At 40.2% G+C, this 24,689-nt stretch overlaps 2 protein-coding genes across 2 annotated transcripts; both read left to right on the forward strand.

Moving 5' to 3' along the window:
- The first annotated feature begins 6,484 nt into the window (after window positions 1–6,484).
- On the forward strand, window positions 6,485–15,087 carry LOC122881128. The gene is made up of 10 exons (XM_044206921.1): window positions 6,485–8,057; window positions 8,149–8,225; window positions 8,310–8,436; window positions 9,750–9,907; window positions 10,043–10,185; window positions 10,325–10,487; window positions 12,417–12,510; window positions 12,660–12,738; window positions 13,294–13,367; window positions 13,470–15,087. Exons 1-10 carry the CDS (start codon window positions 8,044–8,046, stop codon window positions 14,479–14,481), a joined length of 1,941 nt encoding a protein of 646 aa, XP_044062856.1. The 5' UTR covers window positions 6,485–8,043; the 3' UTR covers window positions 14,482–15,087.
- A 1,034-nt stretch (window positions 15,088–16,121) lies between these two features.
- LOC122881136 (interferon regulatory factor 1-like) lies at window positions 16,122–23,692 on the forward strand. The gene is made up of 7 exons (XM_044206933.1): window positions 16,122–17,589; window positions 17,767–17,866; window positions 21,179–21,358; window positions 21,462–21,623; window positions 21,729–21,781; window positions 22,036–22,126; window positions 22,504–23,692. The coding sequence occupies exons 1-7, from the start codon at window positions 17,500–17,502 to the stop codon at window positions 22,620–22,622; spliced, it is 795 nt and encodes a 264-aa protein (XP_044062868.1). The 5' UTR covers window positions 16,122–17,499; the 3' UTR covers window positions 22,623–23,692.
- Window positions 23,693–24,689: the final 997 nt, after the last annotated feature.

Here is a 24,689-nt window from a genome sequence, read left to right on the forward strand (position 1 = left end):
TCTGATTCTGTACTACATAGTGCTACAAATTTTTCAAGATGCATCAAAAAATGCTCCATATTTTTGTGGATATGACTTTACACAACACAAATTTAAAAAATGCATTTTGTGGATAGTGAAATATTTGTGTATTATGGTACACATTTGTGGATTGTCTTCTGTGGGTTAAAAAAAAAAGTCCAACAAAAACTTCCAGAGACGTGCAGCTAACTTAGCTGCACAATATGTGTCTGCATGTGACAAACTGAGGGACACATAGTTAACACAGCAACACTGAATATGACAAATAATTATCCTGATAATATCCTGACATAGCCTGTCACACACACACACACACACACACATTATGGGTGATGGTGAAATGTTATTTGTTGTAAAAAAACAAACAAACATAAGCAGCGAGGAGAGAGTTAAAATGGAAGTAGAGGGTTAATGAATGAGGAAGGTGCTGTTTGTGTGTACATTGTACGGTTTGTGTATGGTTTGTGTCTTTTAGAGCATAAATGTGTGTGCATGTTCCTGATGTACCTGTGAATCATCTGTAAATAGAGCAATATCACCCCCCATATAGTATAATCCTTGTGTTTTGCTGGGATTGGCTCTATTCCGTCATTGTTTGGGGTCCCACACATCCCACTGCCGAAGTGGTGAACCCTTCCATTACACATTTGATGGGTGTGACAAATACAGAATGCCCTTAATGCATTGTTATTAAATAAGGAAATATTTCATGTTTTATAATGCTATAATGATTTACCAGGATACAGTGGCCTTGGTTTTCAATATGGGGCTGGTCTTGGGGGTATTTTTCGTGGCTTGTTTAGACTTGCATTTCCCTTGCTCAAGAAAAGATTTACCGTCGCAGCACCGCATTTAAAGACAGCAGCTAATAACATTGTTTCTGATGTTATCACCAACGTCATGAGTCACAGCAACAAACAGCAACAGGGATCAGGAATAATGGCTATATCACATCAACCAATAAAACGTCCGCCTGGACAAAGAGGAAGTTACCAACCAAAGAGGCGTCGCCGAATATTAAATAAGAAGAACAAGGAGAAGCAAGTCGGCAAGATGTCGTAAGGCAAAAGATATATTCTAGCAGGAATAGCTTTGGTATCCATTTAAATTAAATAATTTTATCCTAAGAATTATTATTCTTATCTGTCACAGTTACATTTTCATACATTTATCAATCTTTTGCACTAATGTCTACTTTTGCTTCATTATCTCCAGCCCTTTAACTAGGCGCTCCACATCTTGCTTTTCACACAAATGATTAACCATTGAACATGAGTTAGGCACAGCATTACTTAGTCCGGAATGAATGTGTGTACACAGCGTGGATTCAACGCCCTCCCAAACACACACGCACACACACACACACACACACACACACACACACACTGTTTATTCTCTCTTTGCTATGCATCTGCTGTACTGTACATTCAGTGCAGTTGGAATGTTTTGCTGCAATGATACAACGACCCAATGGAGATTATTAAGGTCATGGAGATAATTAAGGTTTCACCTATCTTTCATCTTCTTATCTGATCTAATCCAACATAATGTAATATGACACACAGCAGATCAGTGGCATAGACCTGGCATTCTAATTTCTCTGCAAATGCAGTAGAAATTGCATTTAGATAGGACATTAGTGGATTTCAGCACAGACGTCTAAACACCCTACAGTACAGGATATGATTTGGAAACATTTTCCATATAGAGAAGTCATCCTCTTATCTCTTTTGGATACATGTATGCTTGTATTTATCCCTATCCTGACAGAATCTTAATGCAACTTCTATAAATAGTTTCAAAATTAATCATACCTCATTTAGTTCATTTACATGCATACTGGTATCCTGATTGTGACTAAATATCCCACTGATGTGTTTGGTCATTAAACATCATATTCAAAAAACAAAATAAGCTCTTGTTCTGGTTTGGAGAACCCTGAATATACTCTGTGGGGTAAGCTTGATTGTTACAGAGTCACCTTGAGGTCAATGAGTGTCATTATATGTGCCTGAGTAGTGGGGTGAAATTTGCAACCCACTTGCCAATTTTTGTTTTTGTTCTTTCTAGTTCTTACAGTTTTTGCTGCACAAACACTTTTTAGCAGAAAAAAATAAAAAGGGATCACAATAGACAACCTTTGACTTAAAATGACCTCAGTGAGCACTTGAAAACACAACACATGCATAAATTGCCACATTGTTGGCAACTAGTATTTGGCCATCTGGGGATTCAAATCCTGAATCCCGGTGCGCAGTCTTGCTAAGTTGCGAGCTCGGCCACCTTGCGCCCTTCTCAGTGCCTGTTTGTGCACTACAGAGAGAATTCTCAGGGGCTGCCTCTATCCGTACTGTGCCTGTCACACTGGCTGTGTGAGGCTGTTTCACAGGCATATCTCTCCTCTGGGATGGATCCTCCAGAGCGCACTCCACCAGAGGGATTTCATCCTCGATGGCTTTGCATGGAGGAATGACAGTGGAAGACATTTGCACTGCAGCTTCATGGTCTTCCCCCTGTTCTTTCATTCGCTTCTATCTGTGGGATGTTTCCCGCTTCTCTATGGCTCACTCTGTACTGAGTGTTTTATCAGTGATCAGTGATTGTTTGAAGGGATTCGCTGCGTAACCATCATGCACAACCACCATTTCAGCTTTGTCACAGCAGTGGGCTTTATTTATTCCCAGCCCACATCCCCTCACGGAGAATATTGGATATTCTACTATGATGTGCCATTGAGGCACATATGGGGTTCTGTGATGTGCCGTCGTGCATGAGGCACTGGCTGGGCATGGAACGCCTTTTATTTCGTCTGTGAAGTAGGATGTGTTTATGGTACCGGACGTACCCAGTGAGGTGCGGACCATATCCTGCTTCACCCATAACTCACTAGCAATAGCCTTAGAGAGCGAAGCCTATTCAAAATAGAACGTTAGTTTCGTAATGTAACTCCAGATTCTAGTATAGGCGCAGCCCTCTAAGTTCTGGGCCTCACTGGCTCCTTAAATAGCTGAAGAAAAATTTGTTTATTTTGGGAGCCGATTGTCCGGGCTTATAGTCCAATTTATACACAAGGTGAGAGCCAAATAACAGGTGGCCATGGGCTAAAGTTTTTTCAGTCCTGTGCGTGCGAGGGATAAACCTACTAGTGATAGGACAATGTTCCCTCTTGATCCTTCCATTCGCGTTAGCCTCTGCAGTGCCAGCACATCCATCATGCAGCATTACACACAAGTGTCACCACAGTATTTATGTTTACTGATTATTTCACACCTTGCCAAAATGACCGCGTCAGTGGTATCCCCCCATCCTGGGATATCATTTGAAGGTGGAAGTTTGACAGTTTTTTTTTTTGTGGGTGTAGTTATGATCAGGACTGATAATGTCGATATGGAGTGTGAACGATTGTGCGAGAGCTGTCACTGGCTTTAATTCCAGACTTTGCTAATTTACTTTAATCCATATGTGCAGGTGGTGATGAGCTGGGCGCACACACAGTCATGTTCACTGAAGCGATTTTACAGAAAAAACTGACTAAAATTGTACTTTGTGATATATGCACAGTAAGATATTAAAAACTACTGACACTCTGTTCTGCAATTCTTTAATGCTATTTGATGTGGGCCTACTACATTCGATAATGATTTCATCAGTCCAGCCCTGTCCTCTGCGCTCCAGGGGTGGGGAATGTGAAGGTGAGAGCCTGTTGAAACTGAGCGGACTTTGATTTAAGATTTGAGTTGGCTTAGATCTTTTACAACTGAACGGTATCGTAGTGGATGTCACGCAAGGGAGCAGGGACCATAAGGAATAGGACCAAAATGCAGACGCAATTCAATTTATTACGGAAAAGGCTTACATGGATAGTCAGGCAGGCAGGTCCAAATCGGGAAGGCAGTCTAAGACAAGCAAACAAATCAGACAAGGAGCAGGCAATAAACAAAATCCAAAAGTCGAGGCGAGGTCCAAGCAAACGCAGAAGATCTCAGGCGGACGGCCCGGGGGCTGGACAGAAGAGCAGACCAAGTCAGGGTGGCACCCCAGAGGCAGGGCTGAAAGGCAGAGTGATGACCAGACGTACTGAGCAACTCATGAGGTCTGCAATGAAGGCGAAACCCTGCAGGAGGCTGGACTAAACCAGTGACAAAGACCAAAACCATCTGGAGGTCTGGCGGAATGCCGGCTGTGCAGGTCGAACCCTTATGGAGGCCAGCGGTGCAGCTGGAGAACAAGATCAGGGCCTGGCGACAGGGCAGCAGGACAGGAAGCCAGCGATGGGGAGACTGGTAGAGGAGCCAGCGGAACCTGTGATGCCAGGGAACCGGGAGCCTGCCGCTGTGGTGGAACATGCCTGCAGCCGCTGTCCAGGTGGAACATGGGGAGGGGCAGCTGCTGACGATCTGGGGCGCTAGCAGAGTCCCTTGGGGCGCTGGGCAGCTGAGTCCCTCAGCCGTGGGCAGCTGTGATCGGGAACCCAGGGGTTTCAGCGGCAACGGGCTGAGGTGCCAGCTGGTTAGCAGGCTGAGATGCAGAATGGAGTATGCAGGAGGTAGGGATGCAGGGATATCTGCTGGGAACTAGCAAGCTGGGGTACAGGCTGATGATTGGCAGGCCCACCAAGAGCCAGGTGGGTGCCCAGGTACGGGTTCCGAGCTGGGACCGGCTCAGGACAGGCAGATTGCAGGCTAACATATCCGATCCTGACTGACAGAGGGCTAGTAGCCTGGCTGCTAGCAGGCCAGAAGTGAGGCTGGTTGTTAACAGGCCAGGAGTGAGGCTGAGGACCGGGGGCATTCATGAAGTCCTTGGCCCACACTCAGGTACCTTGGCCTAGTCAGGCAGGCAGAGGTCCAAATTGGGAAGGCAATCCAAGACAAGCAAACAAGGTTTGATCAGACAAGGAGCAAGCAATAAACAAAATCCAAAAGTCAAGGCAACGTCCAAGAGACTCAGGAGAAGTACAGGAAACACGGTTAGGACACCTGATGTGTAGACCACATACCACTGCTGATGCAAATGATTATGACAATGAACAAAGGAAAAAAACCTGGACTAAATACATTTAGGTAGAGGAGACAACGAGACACAGGTGCAATAAATCAAGGCGGGGCCAACAATCTAAACTGGAAGGAAGTAAAACCACAAGACAAACGAGGAGAACACTTCAAAATAAAACAGGATAAAACCCCAAAACTATGACAGAAAGGTGCTTAAGGAATAGTTATGGGTCACTACAAGCGCAAGTACAAATAACATTGCTAGTTTGAATGTTTATGATAACGAGGTACCTTAATTAACGTTTGATATTAAATGAAATTAAATGTATGAGAGGCATCATTATACAGTCTGGCTACAATTCATCACCTCACCATCTGTGCCAAAATGTGCATATGCATGGGTCAGCGTGTACATACAGGTGTGCACATTCTCCCATCAGGTTTGGTTTTATAGATCACATCTTTTGCATGGGAAGTAGCATACACCTCTTTCAGGCCCTGGTTTATGTGAATTTTATAAATGAGACCCGAGAGCTGTTGTGGAGCAAGTAGCGGTCAGTCAGTGACGTGAGGCTGTAATAACAAGGATAGGGCCTGAGAGACTTTCCACAGTTTTTGAGTTCATTAAAAAAACGGTTAAAATCTGTTTTGCTTGGTTGTATCATTAGTGCCAATATGGATAATAACATTGTGAATATGTGAGTGTTTGCTGAGAAGACACAGGATCTGCTGCATGACATCTACAATTTGAGCACCTGGTAGACAGTAGGTCACTGCAGTTTTTGATTTAGTATGTCTTATGACAGAATCACCGAAGATAAGGGTAGTGTGCAGTAGGGGCTTGCAGTGAAAAGATGTGGACTCAGACAGGTGTTGTGCCGAAAAGGACTGCAGACAGTATCTGTCCACTTTGCCTGCGTCTGAGTACCAAGCATCATCGATATAAATGTAGTAATACCCCTCCTTTCACCTTGCCAGAGTCTTGCACTCTGTCAGCTCGGAACACAGTCCACCTGTCGAGTGCTTGATCCGGGATGTTGATGGAGCAGATCTCTGTTAAGATGTGGGCAGAACAGTCTCTGATGTCACGTTGCTTGGCCAGCCTGACTCCCATTTCGTCCAGCTTGGACATTAACCAGGAGCAGCCTTAAGTCTAACCTGGGCCAGCATGGCTCCTATCCCAGGTTTCTTTCCTCTCCTCCTGGGTAATCTGGCTCAAGGTCTGCTGCTCTTTAATCCAAACCCCGGCTTCCTTTTCTGATGACAACGATAATGTATTTCTGTCACAGGTAATATGTGTTTCAGGTAATCTGACATTTTAATTATCACAGCAGCAGCGGACACGAAAGTAGGCCTACGAGCTACATCAGAAACTTTCAAAATAATTCTTGTAAATGTGTATGCTGCACACAAATGAAACCAACTTCCTGATCGCTAGCCACTTTGAAATCTAAATTAAAAATTGTTGTTCTTCTATACCTTTGATTGGTTGGTTTCTCTACTGCACTTGTATTTCCTTTGTTGCATTTGGGGCAACTTACAATTTATTACTGCACTGCAACTGTATTTTGTTTCATTTTATCTACTTTTTAAAATTTCACTTATTCTATTCTATTGACTTTATCCTGGGTTTTTTTCTTATTGTTTTGAATGTCATTCTAATGCTTTTCTTTTCCTATGTAAAGCACTTTGAATTGCCTATGTGTTTGAAATGTGCCATATAAATAAAGCTGCCTTGCATGCAGTTTAATTCAGTATTGTATATAGTGCATCGTTAAATTATCAGATATACCTGTGCAGTTGAAATTATTGTGTACAGTCAATAGGTTCTCACCATGAATCACTACATGTCAGCAGAACAGCCCTTGCAACACACACGCCTTTTGTGAAATGCACTTCTGCATTTGAAGTATTCCTGTGAACACTGTTAACATGAGGCACACACATTTCTAAAGATGTTCTTGCATAATTAAGTTTACTAATAATTAATTAATTAATAATCCATGTGAACACACGCGCGCGCACGCGCACACACACACACACACACACACACACACACACAGTGAACTGTCTGGATGTAGTTTGAGGTGTTAATTGTCACAGTCCCAGGGAATAACTAAAATATTTCCTGTCATGGTTCAAGGTGATTTTGAACTTTGGGACAGTAGATAATAACATGACATCATGACAAAGATACTTATTTTTCCTCATGTGCACATAAGAAAACAAGGAAACACCCAACTCAAACAGCACAGACTGACAAACCTGACAGACAAACATGGTAATTTGTCAGACTGACATTTTAATTATCACAGCACCAGCGGACACGAAAGTAGGCCTACGAGCTACATCAGGAACTTTCAAAATAATTCTTGTAAATGTCTTGTAAAGCTGCTGAGGACAGCCAGTGTGCCACACACACAGTAAAACAGGAGCTGTTAACTGAGCTCAATAATGTGCAGCAGCGAAAAATCACAAGAAAACTAATGGTGTTTTGTGTTTTTTAGTGATGTAGACTGCACCATCTGCCTGGATTACCCTAGGGCTCTCTTTGCATCAGGCTTACCCTCTGTCTCTCTCTCTGCATACCAGATAACAACTGAACATGAAATATTATCTATTAGATGGAAATGAAGTTGACAGAAAAGTGTCAGAAAAGTGGGCAATGCCACTAAATATCCTTCAGTTAAGTATAAGTGCACCTTTAAATATGGATTCTTCCACCACTTTTAAGTTAACAAATTCTTAATATATTTCGGCATTTGTTTTGCTCCATTTACAATATTTAACTAAAATCGGTCGGCTGAAGTGCGTACGTGCCCTCTTTCTACTCTATGAGGAAAAGAGAGTGGGACTGACTTCCCCTGAATCGGTGGCGCAACATTTCCAGTTAACAGCTTTCCATATCAGGAAGACTGAGACTCTGGCGTAAGCACGCAGTGAACTACCTTCATTTGCCCACAAATTGGATCGCAACTGCGTTGGATTGTTGTGGTCGAAGGAAATACGTGGAGTAAATCGGTTCATCATGGAGTTAAAGAGGTAATCTAGATTCTGGGAACTCGTCTGTTACTGAAATCATCCAGTGTGTCGCATTAAAGTAAAGAAAATATCTGCTGCTGTTTGTTCTCAGGCGAGTTGGCGATAGGATGTCTTTTGCCATCCTTATTTTTGGACATATTGCGACTGCAATAGCTCTCCCTGTCTCTGGTACGTATAGTAGACTTGTATGCAGTGTTTAAATAGTATACTTCTTCTCACAATCACTCTCTTCGTAATGTCTGTTTCGTGCAGGAGATAATAATAAAACAGGCCACAATCTTGACTGTACCAACGACTACGACGCCTCGATGTTTTGCCACTTTGAAGCGCAAAACTGCACTGAATATAATCTGACTCTCCAGAGAAAAGACATGATTGGGTGAGTGGTAGTTTTTATTTAGTTACTATGTTTCACTTCAGAGCCAGTTCATTTACAGCGTTAACATTTTTGAACTTCGTTTTGGTTGAAAAATAATTAATTTATAATAATGATTAATTTCACTAAAGTAGTGTTGATTCGGTAGGTTTTTTTTTCAATATCGTATATTTAATATTAAAATCAACATATAAATCATATCAATATAAATGTTGAATATATTCAGAGCATGTTGTATGTTATCTTGTATTCCACAGGGTGAAGTACGGTGGCCCTGATGATCAAAACACAACGACATTTCACAAAACACAACGACATATCCTAGCCTACTACTCTCAGCAGTGTCTTTGCACAATCTTAAACTGGGTTTGAAAGAATGGAAGGGGAGATTGAAATCATAAGACAATACTTTAACAAAGGACATACAGTATGATGTAGTTGAATTCTTGATATGCTTTCAACATATCATGACAATAAAATGCCCTGTGGGGCCTGGAAGCACGCTTGAAAGAATTAGGACTGAGGAGACGGGGCGGCTAGCTTACTCTTTAACATCAGGCTGTCAGAGCGCAGCATGGACAGATGTTTGGATACAGAACTGGCTGACTTTAAGGCAGAAACATGGCCTCTGTGTTAAAAGGGAGACGGTAAGGTGAATGCTTCCTGAACTGAACCCACGTGGAACCCATGATGATGAGGGAAACTCTTTTCCGTTCCAGAAAGAGAGGTAACTTGTCTGACTCTATGAACCTGCTCGCTGGCAGGTTTACTTCAACAACATGATCAATCTGTCATCAACATAAGGACAGAGACAGCGATCACTGGACATCGTGGATTCATCCTCAGCTCTGAATAAAATCTATACATTGTCTTTTATAACACTGTGACAGCTCTGATGGTCTGATGTTAAAGAGGCGTGCTTCCGGGTCCCACAGGACATTTTATTGTCATGATATGTTGAAAGCATATCAAGAATTAAACTACATCATACTGTATGTCCTTTTGTTAAAGTATTGTCTTATGATTTCATTCTCGCCTTCCATCCTTTCAAACCCAGTTTAAGATTTGTGCAAAGACACTGCTGAGTGTCTTTGCACAAGTTCTGTCCAATCACAAACAAGAAGTGTTGTCACTCCTTTTCCTTAATCTGGAATTTTGTTGTGTTTTGTGAAATGGTATTTTCTGAAATGCTGTTGTGTTTTGTGAAATGGTATTTTCTGAAATGCTGTTGTGTTTTGTGAAATTTTGTTGTGTTTTGTGAAATTTGGTTTTGTGAAATGGTGTTTCCTGAAATGTTTTTGTGTTTTGACCCTCAGGGCCCCCGTAGTTGAGCACTGCATTTTGAAGCAGTGTGACATTGGATGGTGTTGTTGCTCTGTCCAAATGATACTAGTTTTAGGGGAGACTCATTCAGCAACAGTTTGGAAAGGAGGTGAAAGCACAGAGTCCAAAATCATCAGCGTCAGAGACAGCAGTAAGTTGACGTCTTTTAAATGAAAGTCCATAAATCTGCAGCTGCCAAAAATAGACTCTAGATCCAGACCCAGAATAACTATGACTGGATGGAGGTTAAGAAACTTTCCACTTTCTTATCTCTCTTCTTCTACAGTAAAGCCCAGAACCCCAACAATAATCGCGGTAAATGAATCCAACGGGAATTTTCAAGTCATGTGGAAGAAAAACATGGAGGGCTATTTCAGTGAGACGTTGACTGCTCGTGTGACTTACCATAAAAAAAGAGACACAAAAATGGTAGGAGCAATATCATAACACTGAGATCATTTAGAGATGTAGACATGGTCACGGGCATTTGATTGTCAGGTTGCCGTTAAGTTAAAGAAACTATGATTGCAGAACCGTCCTTTTTATAATTCTTGTTTCTGCATACCAGGTAACTGAATTTTTCAAACCAAGTACAGTTAATGGACTGAGTTACTATGAAATACTTGGTCGACACTTGGAGCCAAGTACAACTTATGTGGTCAGCGTGGAAAGCTACACAGATTGGAGTGACCGCTACAGTGATCGTAGTGAAGAGTGGGAATTCACAACCCGTAAGTGTCGTCTTTACAGTCTTTTTGTCACTTTTCAGGAAGTATACTGTATATTTCTTAGACATGATAAGAAGGCTTAAATATATTAATAATCCACATTCAGCTGTATCATAATACTGTTGATATCGAATCTCAGATAGATATTCATAGAACAAGAAACATCATGTACTGGGTGATATAAAAGAGGCCTTGTTCAGAGACATAATCACCAGAGAAAAGCGGAGGATGGCAACTTAATAGTATAAGGAGGAGTCACAAAACAAAGGAGATACAAATATTAAAGCTGAACCAGACGGATGGGCCTATTGTGTCAAAGTTTAAGATTATGAGTAGTGTGTGGAATCCGGGGTGTGCTCCAAAATAGCAAAATATATATTATTATTATTCACCATGACAGCTTTTACTCTAGCAAGGGGAAGTGCTACCAATACTGCTACACAACCACACTGAAGCTACATCAGTTATCTGCGTTGGTATTAACATTAGCTCCCAGTGTCAAAAAACAAAACAAAACAATACTTCCGCTACATTGATTCAGTTAAAACTCATGATGCTCTTCTACAGCTCCATGGTAGAGTCAGTCATCACCTTCTCTATTGTTAGTTGGTTTGGTAAGCTCTCATAAAGGGACATGCACAGGTTGCAACATATAGTTAAAGTGGCCAGTAAGGTGTGTGATCCATCTCACATCTTCTGTAAGAAAGCAACCTCTAAGGCTCAAGATATTTTAGAGTGTCCTCTTCATCCTCTGTATGGAAAATTTGAGCTCCTACCCTCCAGACGGAGATTTAGACTACCAAAGGCCAGGTCTGACAGGCTGAATAATTCTTTTATTTCTCAGGCCACCAAACTGTTAAATTCTCATGATAACCAAACTGATGATTAGTTTACCGTTTGACTACTGGGGACTCTAGCTTTCCTTGTTGCTAGCATTACACGGAAATGTGAAAACCACAAAATCAATAAACATTTTTAAAAGGGAACAAGGCCTAGCATGTGTAGGATACTTGTTTTCCTTCCCCATCTTGGATCTGACCCAGGATCTGCCTGCTATTTCCAGATAAAAATTCTCTGTATGTTACAGAGTAATCTACCATGGATGTGCTTGCATGTACTTGATAGGCATTGTGCTTGCATATCACATGGCATTGCAGCATAAATTGATCAAGAGTCAACCTTTTCACTGGAGCCCTCCACTTCAGGACCCATGCTGTGCCAACTCAGTGGTCTCATTGAAATAAATGAGGAACCGTTTCCCCCACATAGTTAAGACAAAGTGTAAAATAATCATTGCAGATAAGAATCATGATAGTTTCATAGTATTTTAAACTGATGTGCAGTGTTTTGGTATCTGATAAGCCTTCAACTCATGGATCAAAGTGGACTTTCCTCTCTCTCTTCTTTCTCTTTGTGTTGCTCCACTATTATGGGCACACCCATTGCTGCATCACAGGGACCTCCCTCCCCACCCTCATTCTCTACAGCCAGTGAGCATATTAAGATGCTCTGTCCTACCGTTTTCATTTTTTGCTTAATTTGTTACTCACCACAATACACTGTAAAGTCCAACTATTCTTTCAGGTGAACAGAACACCTGACATTTGCCATATTTATGCATCTGGAGAACACATGGTGTAGAACCGTGATCCATATTTGCATCTATTTTGTCTGTAAACTGGATTGCATGGACATTACTGGTGCATGTTAGGCCTATGATCTAACTTATGTAATGAGATGTGGCCACTGAAATGCAGTATGCAGTAATTACAGGTGTTGAATAGTCCCATAAGCTGTCATTGTGGATCCTGTTACACATAATACAAGCCTGGTGCAGATCATGCACTTATCTCTAGTTTATCTCTCTACTGTATGTCATCTGTACAGAAATGGAGTGATTTTAAAACTTACTTCATACATGTTACTTCACAGCTGTGCCTCCTAATGCCCTGCTCTTGGCTATCATCATCAGCCTCAGTATTGCTGCAGTCATCATCAGCGGTGCTATTTATGGCTGTTATGTAAAGTAAGTCATGCAGATAAAATATTATTTTTGCCTGGTTTCTTTGTCAGTGAATTATGTGAAAGGTGTCTCCCTTAAATACTGTAACTTCTGTGCTCTGTTTATGTGCCGTGTGTAATTTTGTTCATTTATTTGTGCTTTTTTGATTTTAGGTTAAAAACAAAGTGGTGGGACACAGTTGCCAAATGTCCAAATCCAAAACTTCTTATTATGCATCCAAGCGAGCAAGAGGTGAGGCACCCACAGATGTAAACTTGAATGTAAACTAAAATTATACATTTTTCAGAAAATCTTAAAATATATTGTTGGTGCAATTTAGAGCAATGCATCTCCATTTTGTTATTACTTATGTTATCCAGCGTTACCAATATACTTGAAACAAAAGCATGAAATCAGATAGCTGTTGCAATTATTATTGACTTGCTCTTTTATTAAAACAACCTGAGTTCGTTTGACTGCACTGTAAACAGATACACCAGTTGCTCTTGTGTTGTATTTCGGACAAAGTAGCTGCTCAACGAGCATTTGCTGTAGTGTTAAACCGCACTTGCTGTTACCACCAGTAACCATGAGTGTCACCAAACCAACCACTGACATCTTAGTGATGATAACTTTAAACCTCTCCAGATACTTTTAGAAACATGAACAAGTCCATTTAAAAAAATCTTTTCCTTTTTTTCTGCACTGTTAAATAGTTGATGTAGAATCTATTGGAAAAGAAAATTTCTGAATTGACCCAATTTTTCAAACCTGTAGTTTTAATCAGTTTTATTGTCCTTGTTGCAGGTCTTGAAGCCTCTGCCACCCATCATCTCCTCTATCTGTGTTGTCCCCTTTGTTCCAGATGACAGCAAACCATGGTTCGTATGGCTGCACTAGTACATCAACAATACAACACATTTCCTTAAGGATTTCTGTGTGATTATATTAGCAGTTTAAGTAACCCGTTTCTCTGTATTCAGGTTGAAGGAGTCACTGAGAGACACTAGCAGCGGGAGCCTTCAGCAAAGCAGTGGAATCAATACTGGCTCCTCTTGTCTCAGTTATGCTAACACAGAACCGGCTGACATTATAGCCGGTGTTCAGGATGCCCTTCATAAAGCCTTCGCCAATATCAGCCCGATATCGCCATTGACCACCAATCCACTTACAGAATTAAACAAAGACAGTGGTTTATTCTCCGCTTCCTACAACCCTTGTGGTGTCAGAGTTGATGCCTTGAGTTCTGGATCATCTGGCTTTGACAATAAAACCTATTCCATCCTCATTCCAAGCTGTCCACATGAGATTATGACAGACAGCTCCGAGGTTCAGTCGCAGGCTGAAATGCTTTGGGACTCTGCATACCATCCTAGTGAGGGTGACATTGTGACATTCTGTCCTGACCAACAGGTACCAGCTTGCCTGCTTGTTAATTTACCACCAGTGGCTTCATCACTTATGCCAACAGACATGCCATATCAGCAGTGCAATGCAGATTTGGGGAGATTTTCATCTGCAGAAGACTCCAGTTTGTCCTCCATCTCTAGCGGAACCAACACAACTGTGTCATTGGATCCTGTGTCCGGAGTTGAAGGCTTTGATGAGGTGGTCATTGGTGCCACAAAGCTAAAAACTGGAAAAACTGAGGCCATCATATGTGATGAAAATCCCTGCTATGGCTGTGTGCCTGCAGGCTCACACAGCTTTCCTCCAGTGGATGATGACTACCAGGCATTTCAAAATCTAGTGGAGCAGCCTGATCTTTTGTTTTCAGAGAAGAGAAGCATTGAGAAAGAGGAACATTTGAGCACATATCCAGAGGAATCATCGACCAAGATGCTTCAAGGCTTCTTAGGCCCAGTTGTTCCAAGTTCCTTTAACAACAGCCAGGGTGGCCAGTGTCTGTCTGAGCTCCAAAGACCTTTTCTCTCTTTGATCTCTGCTGACCAGTCTCTGCCAGTAATCACTGACAGCGGCTATCAGAGTGTGTAGCGCTGAATTTTCATGCATGCATTTTATTTATTTATTTTTTTTTTTTTGCTATTTTTGCATCTTTGAATTGAAATTTAGAAGATGAGGGAGAGGATGATATAACAGACTGTGGTGTTCATGTCTATCACATGACTTGAGTGTCAAAGTTCAGTGAATGTGGATGCAGCAGCAAAAAAATCTCACCTCCAAAGTCTCTGATCTTTCCATCATACCATATGATCTTCATCAGCAGATGGAATTTGCCCTTGTTGTCATTATGACATTTCAGATTTTGTTCCTACATTTCCAAGACATCTGCCAGTGCAGATTTGAGTTGACAGTTTTTTCTCGTGCCTGTTTTTAAATGCTGTAGTGATTCAAATTCATCATATCTTTGCACCTTAAGAACAGTTAATTTGTTTAACTGTGCATGACTGTTGTTGATGTGAAACCTCCATAAAAGTTTGTACATAAAAACATTCATGTAAGATTTGTCAAACAGAATGCAAAGTTTTCAATGTGCGCTTGCTACAAATGCTTGAACCAAACAGCTGATGTCTCTGTATCTCTCATTTCATATTCAACTGAGGTCATTTGTCACATTCATTAAATGTTGTATAAAGCTAAGGGGAACACTGTCTGAAATCATGTCTAACCAGTCAGTCTGTAATATTAGCAAGACTTTAGTGAAATATCAACACAAGACCCATAATAGATTTAAATATGAGCTTGCTTTGACTGGGGGGGGGGGGTCATCACAAGGAAATAACATATGTATCCAAATCAGCCATCAACACTTAGCCCTCTAATGGACTAAATGCTGCGCCTGAAACAAGCCTCAACAATTAGCTGACATGCTGAGCTAGTGCTGTTCAGGGTTGGGAAATTACTTCCTCATAAGTCTTCTCTGGAACTGCTGAGCCACTTTGAAAGAAACACGCACAGCTGGTGATACTCATCTGCTAACTGCTAACATGTTAAAGGAACTTGTGTAAAGAAATGTGGCATTATGTCAGTTGGTGCTGAGACTAACTGCCCCCTCTCAGACACACTTTGACCAGTCTCACAACAGCACTGCTTTCCAAACACCAATTAGAGTAAACCAAATTATAATGCAATGTAAAGAACCGGTGGAGACAGAGATGCACTTCCTCCTACAACGTACAACATTCAATAAAATAAGAAACATTTACTTGAACAAGTTCAACTCTGTAATCTCAGATTTCAAAGAGCTAAATGACCTCTCAAAATTAAAACTACTCCCAGGAGAAGGAGACAGGACAGATCTTGCTAAGCGGCCCCAGGTTCAGCATGCTACTGTGTTTTTAGGGAGAGCATAATTAGTCAATCACTTTCAGCTGTGATAATTACATCTGCTTCACGCTGCTCACCTGAGCCACTCCCCCACCTCTCCCTCTGCAGCTGACAGCTACCCATGCCCACCTCCACACCAATATATATCAACATGCCACAACCTGAGGGATAGTGAATGACCTACACACACACACACACACACACACACACACACACATGCTCCACCTGTTCATTCATTAATTTTTTTTTGCAATGTTAATGTAGTATTCACTTACTTGTATTTGTATTTTTAACTCTAAGGCAATATTTATTTTTATTATTATTATTACTATATTATCTAACTTATCTGCATATATTCTAATGGGAATTTTTTTCTGTGTTTTTATTTCACACATGATTTGGCAATGTTAACACTGGTAGGATCTTGGCATAAAAAGTCTACCAAAATGATCCTTCCTTTTAATTTGCGGATCAGGGCAGGACATAATTTGGGCAAGAACAGAAGTAAGTGTAAGCAATGGTACAAAAAAGTTTCATTTAATGGGGAGGGCAGAGAGGTGGGACATTTTAGAGTTAGGTATGTCATTTGTCAGTTGGTTTAAAGTACAGATAAATTGACTTAAGTACTAAAGATATTCTGTTAATATAATCATAAGTAATAGTTTAAATTATAAAACTGTATAATACTATAATTTATAATAATAAAAAGATTATATTAAATCACTTACAATACAAATATAATTAAAAAGAATGCACTATATATTTTGAAACATCATTTTAATATAATTACACGATTTTATCGTAATATAACCTTAATTAATCCATTGGTGTTATATAAATATAGAATTGTAGGAAATGTGTCATTTTATCATAGATTCTGTAGCGTACATGTGTAGTTTTAGTGCCACACTTACAATGGCTGTAGTGCTGACAGTCATATACAGTGAGCTATGTACAAATAATATACAGTTCATAGTAATTTCCAATGCTCATCTGATAATGTGACTGTGCACTGTATATATAATATTGTATCAAATTGCATATTCAAAAGATGTGGATGTGAACGGTGTTAACAGGAGGCACACAAGTTTAAAAGGGTGTTCTTGCTTAAGTAAACAGAATAATAATTGTTTCATATGAACTTCAACTATGAAGGTACCTGTTGCAACATGTAAAGCAGCTCACCTGTCACATACAGTATTAACTCTGCTTCCACCTGGTGGTCTTACATGAATACACACTGTCTCACTGCTGCCGCAGTAACTTCATGTGGAACCACATGATCACCAACACGTTTTAGCAGTGACTTTAACCCGACAGGTGATCCGTACATGCCAGAATTAAATGCAACATGCTAATAAGCTGTATATTCAGCATAAAAACCTGTACACGGACCTTCACAGCTCTCCTCTCCACCTCAGTCTCACTCATGAAGAGAACAACGTACAGTGTACAGGTGACGTAATGTAATGTATTTCCTGTAATTTGAGGAGCCACTTAAGCAGTGAGGATGGTTTTTGGAGGAGGAGGAGAAGGATAGAAAGATTGTCATAACTGTGAGGTCTTTGTTTGGAAGAATGCAGTGGAGGAGGAAGAGTGTCCCGAAATAACTCCTGATTTAATCTGAGTACCTAAGAAATTTACTGCTATTGCTGAAACTCCTGTGTAGCCGGTGAATCATCTATACTGAGCACCCTTCTGCTCACCTGAAGCTTGGACTGCAGCATGCAACAACCAGGCCGGCTGAGGCTGAGGCCGTGGCTGGAGGAGCAGATTCAGTCTGGGAGGTATCCAGGAGTCAGCTGGCTGGACCAGGTAGACCCCTCCATCTCACCTTTGTCCCATACATACACTAGCATACACACCTGGGAGCAAAAAGTTTTGATAAAAATCAGTTTGGGCAGCGTACACAGCATAAAAGCATGAATCATGAAATGCTCCTGGTGGCAATGTAACCTGTTCAATGCTGTTTGATTGTATTTTATTCTACAGTCAGCACGAGTCTTCCAAATCCCTTGGAAACATGCTGCTCGTCATGGCTGGAGTATCGACCGAGATGCTACACTCTTCAGGAGTTGGGCCATGCACACAGGTAGGAGCCCCACACAATTACAAATGTGTTTTGTTCCAACTGGTTGGTCCTACATTCACACAATTTTTTTGGTTTGACTGCCCTTATTCTATCAGTCTAAGGCCTGATACCTTGTGTTACGTTCGAACATTTACACTTGCTGATGCTTTGATGCAGAGCAATGAATGAGTAAAATTACAGTGGAAAAATGCTTATATTTGTGATCAGAGCCACAGCACCACAGCTGGGCAATGTGGCTGAAATCAATATCATGATATCTATATAATGAGAATACTTTTATGATGTCAAAATAAATCACAATGTGCCAAATTTATTAATTAATTGTTAAATGTATTAATCTGTGTTCCACTGTAATGCGTTCACACATGTAAAACAGACACTTCAGGAACTCTTTTTTTTTAGCATTTAATCCCAATTCGCATATAACAATATTACAATAATAATACACAATAATATTGAATTATCGCTCAGCCCTACATGTTAAAGTGATGAGTGACCTCTTGCCTCACCTCATACTTGGCATTAATTATTCACTTGAACGGGGTGTCCTGCTAGCCTGGTGGAGGAACGTCCCTGGTTCACCTCTGGCCAGGGATCTGTCATTGAAGGTTAAAATGCCCCAAAAACCTTAAAAAAAAGATTGGTTTTACTGGATGACTTCATTAATGAGAAAAACTGGTTTTAAATCCAAAGAATCAGTACGACACATAATTTCTTGAAGAGGAAGAAAAATAAAGTTTCTAAACATTTGCTGAAGTCAAAATGCACCTGCACTGCAGTTGTACAGCATTTTTGCCAACACCTTTGGCATTGACATGTTCCCATGTTTCCAGCTTAGTAGGAGCATTTCCAACGAAGAGCAGCCATTGTTTCAGTCCATGTATTTCTAGTTCTACCACATTCCCAGTTTCCTGCTGTGTAATGAGAATTGAACAGCAACCATAACACCAGTGTGTGTCAAATAAACATAAATAATCTCGGGAGCAGACACTAACTGTTATTAGATTATATTATATTAGATTAGATTCAACTTTATTGTCATTACACATGTACAAGTACAAGGCAACGAAATGCAGTTTAGGTCTAACCAGAAGTGCAATAAGCAAGTGCAGGATATAAAGTATGTGCATAAATGCAGGATAGAGCAGTATAATTAATATATTTACAAGTGGTACTATGGACATTATATACAGATGGCATTACTGTAAACAGAAGTATACTAATGGATATGTTCAATAATGAATTGGACTGGGCAGAACAGCAGTGCAATGAATATAAAGTAGTGTAATTTATGGAAATAGTTAACAGTGCAGTAGATGAGTTAATGCAGTATTCAGTACATAGTTATCTGTAAAGATTTGATCTCAATCCAATTCATGCAACTCCCTGCAGTGACAGCTCAATGCCAAACTGAAATCAAAGGAAAGATCAGTCAGTTTGGTGTGTTCAAACACTGCACATTTAAAATCTTTCCAACCCAGTTAACCCTGTTTCTGCCTAGATTTATATTTACATTTTACACGCATAGTTCACAAGACGTGTAAAACTCACAATCAAGTACAAATAATGTATAGTAGACTAATCCTTTCAGTTCATTTGATGGGCATCTTCTCATAGGAATCAGGACATTTTTAAAAAGTAATCTGTGTCTGATTACTGCTTACCTGTTTATAATAATCCACCAAATAACATGGAGTGATTTGTTTTGCTTTCTTGTTGATTACTTTGTGTCCAGGATATGAAACATATACACTTAATTCTAATTCATAGAATATAATAATTATTTGATAATCCTCTTGTGTAAATTGCTTTTGTTTCATCATCTCATAACCAGATGTTTCTATAATCTCATTTCGGTACGTTCTGTCGTCGTACACACACGCACACACACGCACGCATCCACGCACGCACACACGCACACACATATCACACCATCACATCACTCCAGTCTTGGGAAAGTCATGCTTTGTGACTGTAGCTGCATCACATCATGGGAAAGCTCCAGTTCAGTTGCTGTGAATGTGCAGGGTGATCGTATTGCTGTCAAAGTACAACAGGACGAACAGGAAGATCATATTCAGCAGTTGAATATGTAAAAAACAAGGGGTATGTTTTAAATTCAGCTCGTTATTCAAGAGATTTTAATAAAACAAAACCATTAAAAAGTAATAATAATATAAAGTACACAGAGTATATAACTTAACCATCAATTAGGCAACAAAAAAAATAATTCAGATGGTCTGACACAAAACTTGAGAAGGCTCTTCAAGTCATTAACGACAGTGTGAAGTTGCAGCATGTGTATAATATAGCTGCTGCTACCTGTGCTCCTTTTCTTCTTGTTAGTCTTTGTCTGCTGTAAATGATCCATAGGGAATCTTTTTAAGCTCCAGTGATTTTATCACTGAGGACTGGCTGAGATCCAAATCCCACTGTGGGGCTAAATATGAGAAAGGACTCAACACACTGGATGAAGTGACCTGACTGTACGGTTGATGATAGATGGTCTGTTAGCTGGTGATAGATAATGTTTTTCAGAGGCAGCAGCACAGTTAAAGTTGTTACAGTGATGTTTGAAGATGAAAATAAAGAGATAAAATCTTCCCTGAGGCTGATGTAGTTTATATGTAGATTATGTAGTATGTATTTATGTAGTAGATTATATTGCTGTTGTATTGAGGAAATCTAACTCTTATCAGGTTCAGTGTTAATGTTAATTAGTCTAAAGAGTAACTGTAGGTGTTAATGTAGATTCCTATGCAGTTAGCCAACATGGTTATTCTAGGGTGCTACTTTTTGTGTTTATATTCAGTTGGACAAGCATTTGAAATGATTCATGTAAAAATCATGTTTATTTGGAAAGCTGCAGGAGGCTTGCGCAGTTTGCCCCGATCCACGTGAGTGTGCTGCGTGAGTCCTCATTTCTCAGCATCTCTGCAACGGATTTTCAGGTTTTGCGTGTGTCATCTTGTGTGTGTCAATGTAATTGCAATGTTTTTGCGACTATGCACCACTAAACCACAATATCAACTGACATAATAAGGACCATTAGGTGGGTCCTGCTTTATTAACTAATCTTGAGGCCCTCTCATGTATCAAAATCACTTTTCAGTTTTGTGCTTACAAGCTGCATATTCCTAAACCATTTTTTGTTAATGAATTTACCACATAGCAAATCTGGGGCCAGGTATTCAAGTAAGGAAAACTGTACAGAAAAAGGGGGGAGTGGGTTAATAGGGGCCCAACCCAAAAACTTAGAACAAATACACACACACAAAGACCCATGCTTGTCTGTACACTTGTTCACTTCAGGACGGTACCGTCCAGGCAAAGACAAGCCAGATCCCAAGACATGGAAGGCGAATTTCCGCTGTGCTTTGAATTCTCTGCCTGACATCTGTGAGCTGCAGGAGCACAGCAGGAAGAGAGGCAGCAATGCCTACAGAGTCTACAGGATGCTGCCCAGTACACAAACACACAGACGCAGGAGAGGTAAGACACACCATTAAAATGTATTTGTCACTTCAAAAGTAAACATGTTCTGACATACTCTCAGACAGACCTCATGAGAGACAGTACTGTTCTCCCCTCTCAGGGCTGCGGTTGTTCAGCAGGCCCAGAGAAAGACAGGCGAGCTTAGGTGATGATACATACACAACGCACACTTGGCAACCTACCACAACAAGACCCATTTCAGACACACCACAGAAGGTGGAGAACCCTGCAGAAGACACATTTAGCAACATTCAAACACACGGTGAGCCGCTTGTTGTCAAAGCGTTTTGTTGTTGTTCTGACTGTTGATTATAAAAGACGTTGCCTCTGTAGCCTGGTAAGGATGATAGTTATTGTTGTTGTGCAGGGATGTGGGAGGCCAAACCAGAGGACCAGGAGCAGAATGAGGCCGTGTTTAAGGTATGAGACCTTTGATGTATTTACTGACTGACTAAACGCAATGAATTTTGGTTTTTGGACCGAACATTGCATGGTTTATCCCGTCATAGAGACTCTCTCACATCCTAAAAACGAGAAGGAAAAGCTTCCTGATGAAATTGCATCCTATTTGACTTAACTGCTTAGAGATCAGTTGCAAATTTCTGGGATGCTGTTTGGGTTCTGCAGGTGGTGTGTGTCTTACTGACTGACTGTAGGTATTTTGTCTCCCGTAGTTGATGGACCACTTAAGCAGCACTGACCTCTGGAACCAGACTGGGGAGCAGAGAGGATGGAGAACACACACACTGTGGGACCATTGGCACTGTACGACACTGTATATACTGTATATATATATATCATTTGTATGTCTGTGTGTATTAGGACTGTCCTTGACTTCTTAGTCTTAGTCAAAAAATGAATTGATTGATTGAGTCAATTCAAAAATTGTATGTTCACAGATGAATGCAGTTATGCAAAAAGATAGTAGTACTGTGAGAAAAAAAAGACCAAATAAAAGCACATCTTTCTTAGTTGACGAAGCCACAAAGATATGTTTATGTGTGTGTGGTGTGTGTGAATCATCACATGCTGCAGTTAAAAGAATATAAAATACAAATCAAGTAATGCTTAGATAATAGCTTAGAGTTCCCATCTGTTTCTGTCTTTACATGTGTGTTTAAATGCTGTTTTGTGTTCCTCAGGTGCTGGTGATGAAAACCCATACTCTTTGCACACAGAGAACTACAGCGATCTGTTTGAAGCAAACTACATCAAGGAGCTCTCTGATTGGTCCACACATCAGCCAACACTGATGCCATAGCTGTGCCCCAACGGCTCATCCTCCTCCTCTTTGCGTTTACCACATACTTGATTAAAAGCAGTTTTTTCCTCCAGCCTTTCTTGCTAACCTTCAGCTGTTTTCCTCCTGCTGTCTATCTGCTGAGCTGACCACTGAAAAACAGAAACAAGAGAAGAGGAGCGGATAGAGAATATTGCTCTGTCAGTCAATCACGCGGTCATCCTCTCTGCTGAGCATGCTGAGATGAAGATCCTGTTCCAAGCCAAGCTTTAACTCCGCGACCATCACTTGGGTTCACTATGGTTCAGTGCTTCAAACTCAGTGAAATGACACCAAGCTCACACCACAGCTTACAGAGTAAACAGATCTCATTTCGCTTCAGTGCAGGATCACTTATAGCTCTAGTGTGTCTTTGAGTTTTACTGGATGTTTAGCCAACATACAGTAAATGAAGTGCAGGACATGTGGCTGTAACAGTTTGTAGATTTGTGAATGAAGTTCAAAACTCCCATGCTTTGCCATCATACACAGTAAGCTGACTTTAGTTGCAATATATATATATATATATATTTGGCAATATATATGCATTTCATTCCTGTACCTTTATGCCTTTGGTTGTACCAATTTTTAAGATTTCTCAAAGAGATACTCATGACAATTGTATATTATACATTTTTTTGAGGCATCATATGGTGCAATTTGTTGTGTGATATTGAACAACCTATTTTGTGTTTGTTTTGTATTTTCAAATAATCCTGAATTTACTAAATGTAAAAGCAGCTAAAGCACATTACTTTATATTGTCAGGAGTCTTTACATCCTGTGTATATGCGTTTGTTTGGTGTGTTTGCTTGACATGTTATTTTTGCCAAGAAATGCTGCCCAATTAATAATTACTGAGTTCCAATCTGTCAGTTGTTGTTTTTTTTGTTCTCAGATTTATTGCATGTGTATCTGCATCCTGTAAAAACATTATTGTAACTGACTGCACAGCTCTGGGACATGGAGTGTTACGAGATGAGATTGTCTTGTGTGTTTGGCTGTGTGTATCACTTCAATAAAGTCTATAACCTGCAGAGGAATAAATTATATTTGGCAGTAATTCAGTCATTATTACACCACTATCAATCATCCTCTGAACTGATGTGCTGACCTGTAACGTGCCTTTATTGTTTGACTTATAAAGACTTGTGCATTTTAACATTTTCATAAAGATATTTTCAAAAGAACAGATCCTTCGAAGAACTTCCACTCTGCCTGCTGTGGCGCCAGTGTTCAGAGCTGCAAACCAGGAGAGAAGTAATTAGATAAAATATAATATGTCGTGAGCGTAAATACGTTGTCAGACTCACCCTGTGGCTGCAAAAAGAAAGAAATGTGTAGTACTAAATCAATTAAGCCACAGTAAATATAACTCACACAGGTTTGGTTAATAATGATGTGATCTACTGAAATCTAATCTCAAGTCTGTTTGCAAAAACGCTGCTGACAGCTCAACATACAGGGAATATGACGTTAATATATATAAGGAATCTCATATGAAACTGTACAGTATAATTTCATATGAAAACAGCCATACTTTATTGATTATAACAAAACATAAAATATATAGTTTTACACCAGCTATTTGTGTGTGTACTCTACAGGCCTTTTTCATGGCAGACATTTTGATTTGTCACAGCAGGAGAAGCACATGTGCAAATAATAACACTAATAATGGCTTTGATCCCTTGAAGTGTCATAATGCCATTCCAGTGTATCAGCAGGCACTGTAACTACTATATGAGGTAGTCAATACTAGCTCCACCTTGAGCAGCTACAATAGTAAACTGCTACTTACATATTGACAGTATTTACGATCTAATCACAGGGCCATTTTACTACAGAATGAATACTTTTACTTTTGGTACTTCAATTGCAATTTTTACTTAAGTGGGATAATGAAAGCAAGATGTTTACTTGTAGTGGAGTATTTTTACATTATTGTATTGGTACTTTAATTCAGTAAAGTAAAATGAGCTAAACCATCCCCTTTCTCTCCTCATAGATGTGGAGTTTTGGCCTGAAGTGAAAACATGGAACACACAC

Source organism: Siniperca chuatsi, linkage group LG1 (genome assembly GCF_020085105.1).
Source record: "Siniperca chuatsi isolate FFG_IHB_CAS linkage group LG1, ASM2008510v1, whole genome shotgun sequence".
Taxonomy (NCBI): domain Eukaryota; kingdom Metazoa; phylum Chordata; class Actinopteri; order Centrarchiformes; family Sinipercidae; genus Siniperca; species Siniperca chuatsi.

Coding starts and splice junctions, on each gene's coding strand:
- LOC122881128 (XM_044206921.1), top strand. Junction 12,511..12,659: donor ATTTATGGCTGTTATGTAAA/GTAAGTCATGCA, acceptor TTTTGATTTTAG/GTTAAAAACAAAGTGGTGGG. Junction 13,368..13,469: donor CCAGATGACAGCAAACCATG/GTTCGTATGGCT, acceptor CTCTGTATTCAG/GTTGAAGGAGTCACTGAGAG.
- LOC122881136 (XM_044206933.1), top strand. CDS start 17,500: ATGCAACAACCAGGCCGGCTGAGGCTGAGGCCGTGGCTGGAGGAGCAG. Junction 21,359..21,461: donor AACACACAGACGCAGGAGAG/GTAAGACACACC, acceptor CTCCCCTCTCAG/GGCTGCGGTTGTTCAGCAGG. Junction 21,782..22,035: donor AGAATGAGGCCGTGTTTAAG/GTATGAGACCTT, acceptor TGTCTCCCGTAG/TTGATGGACCACTTAAGCAG.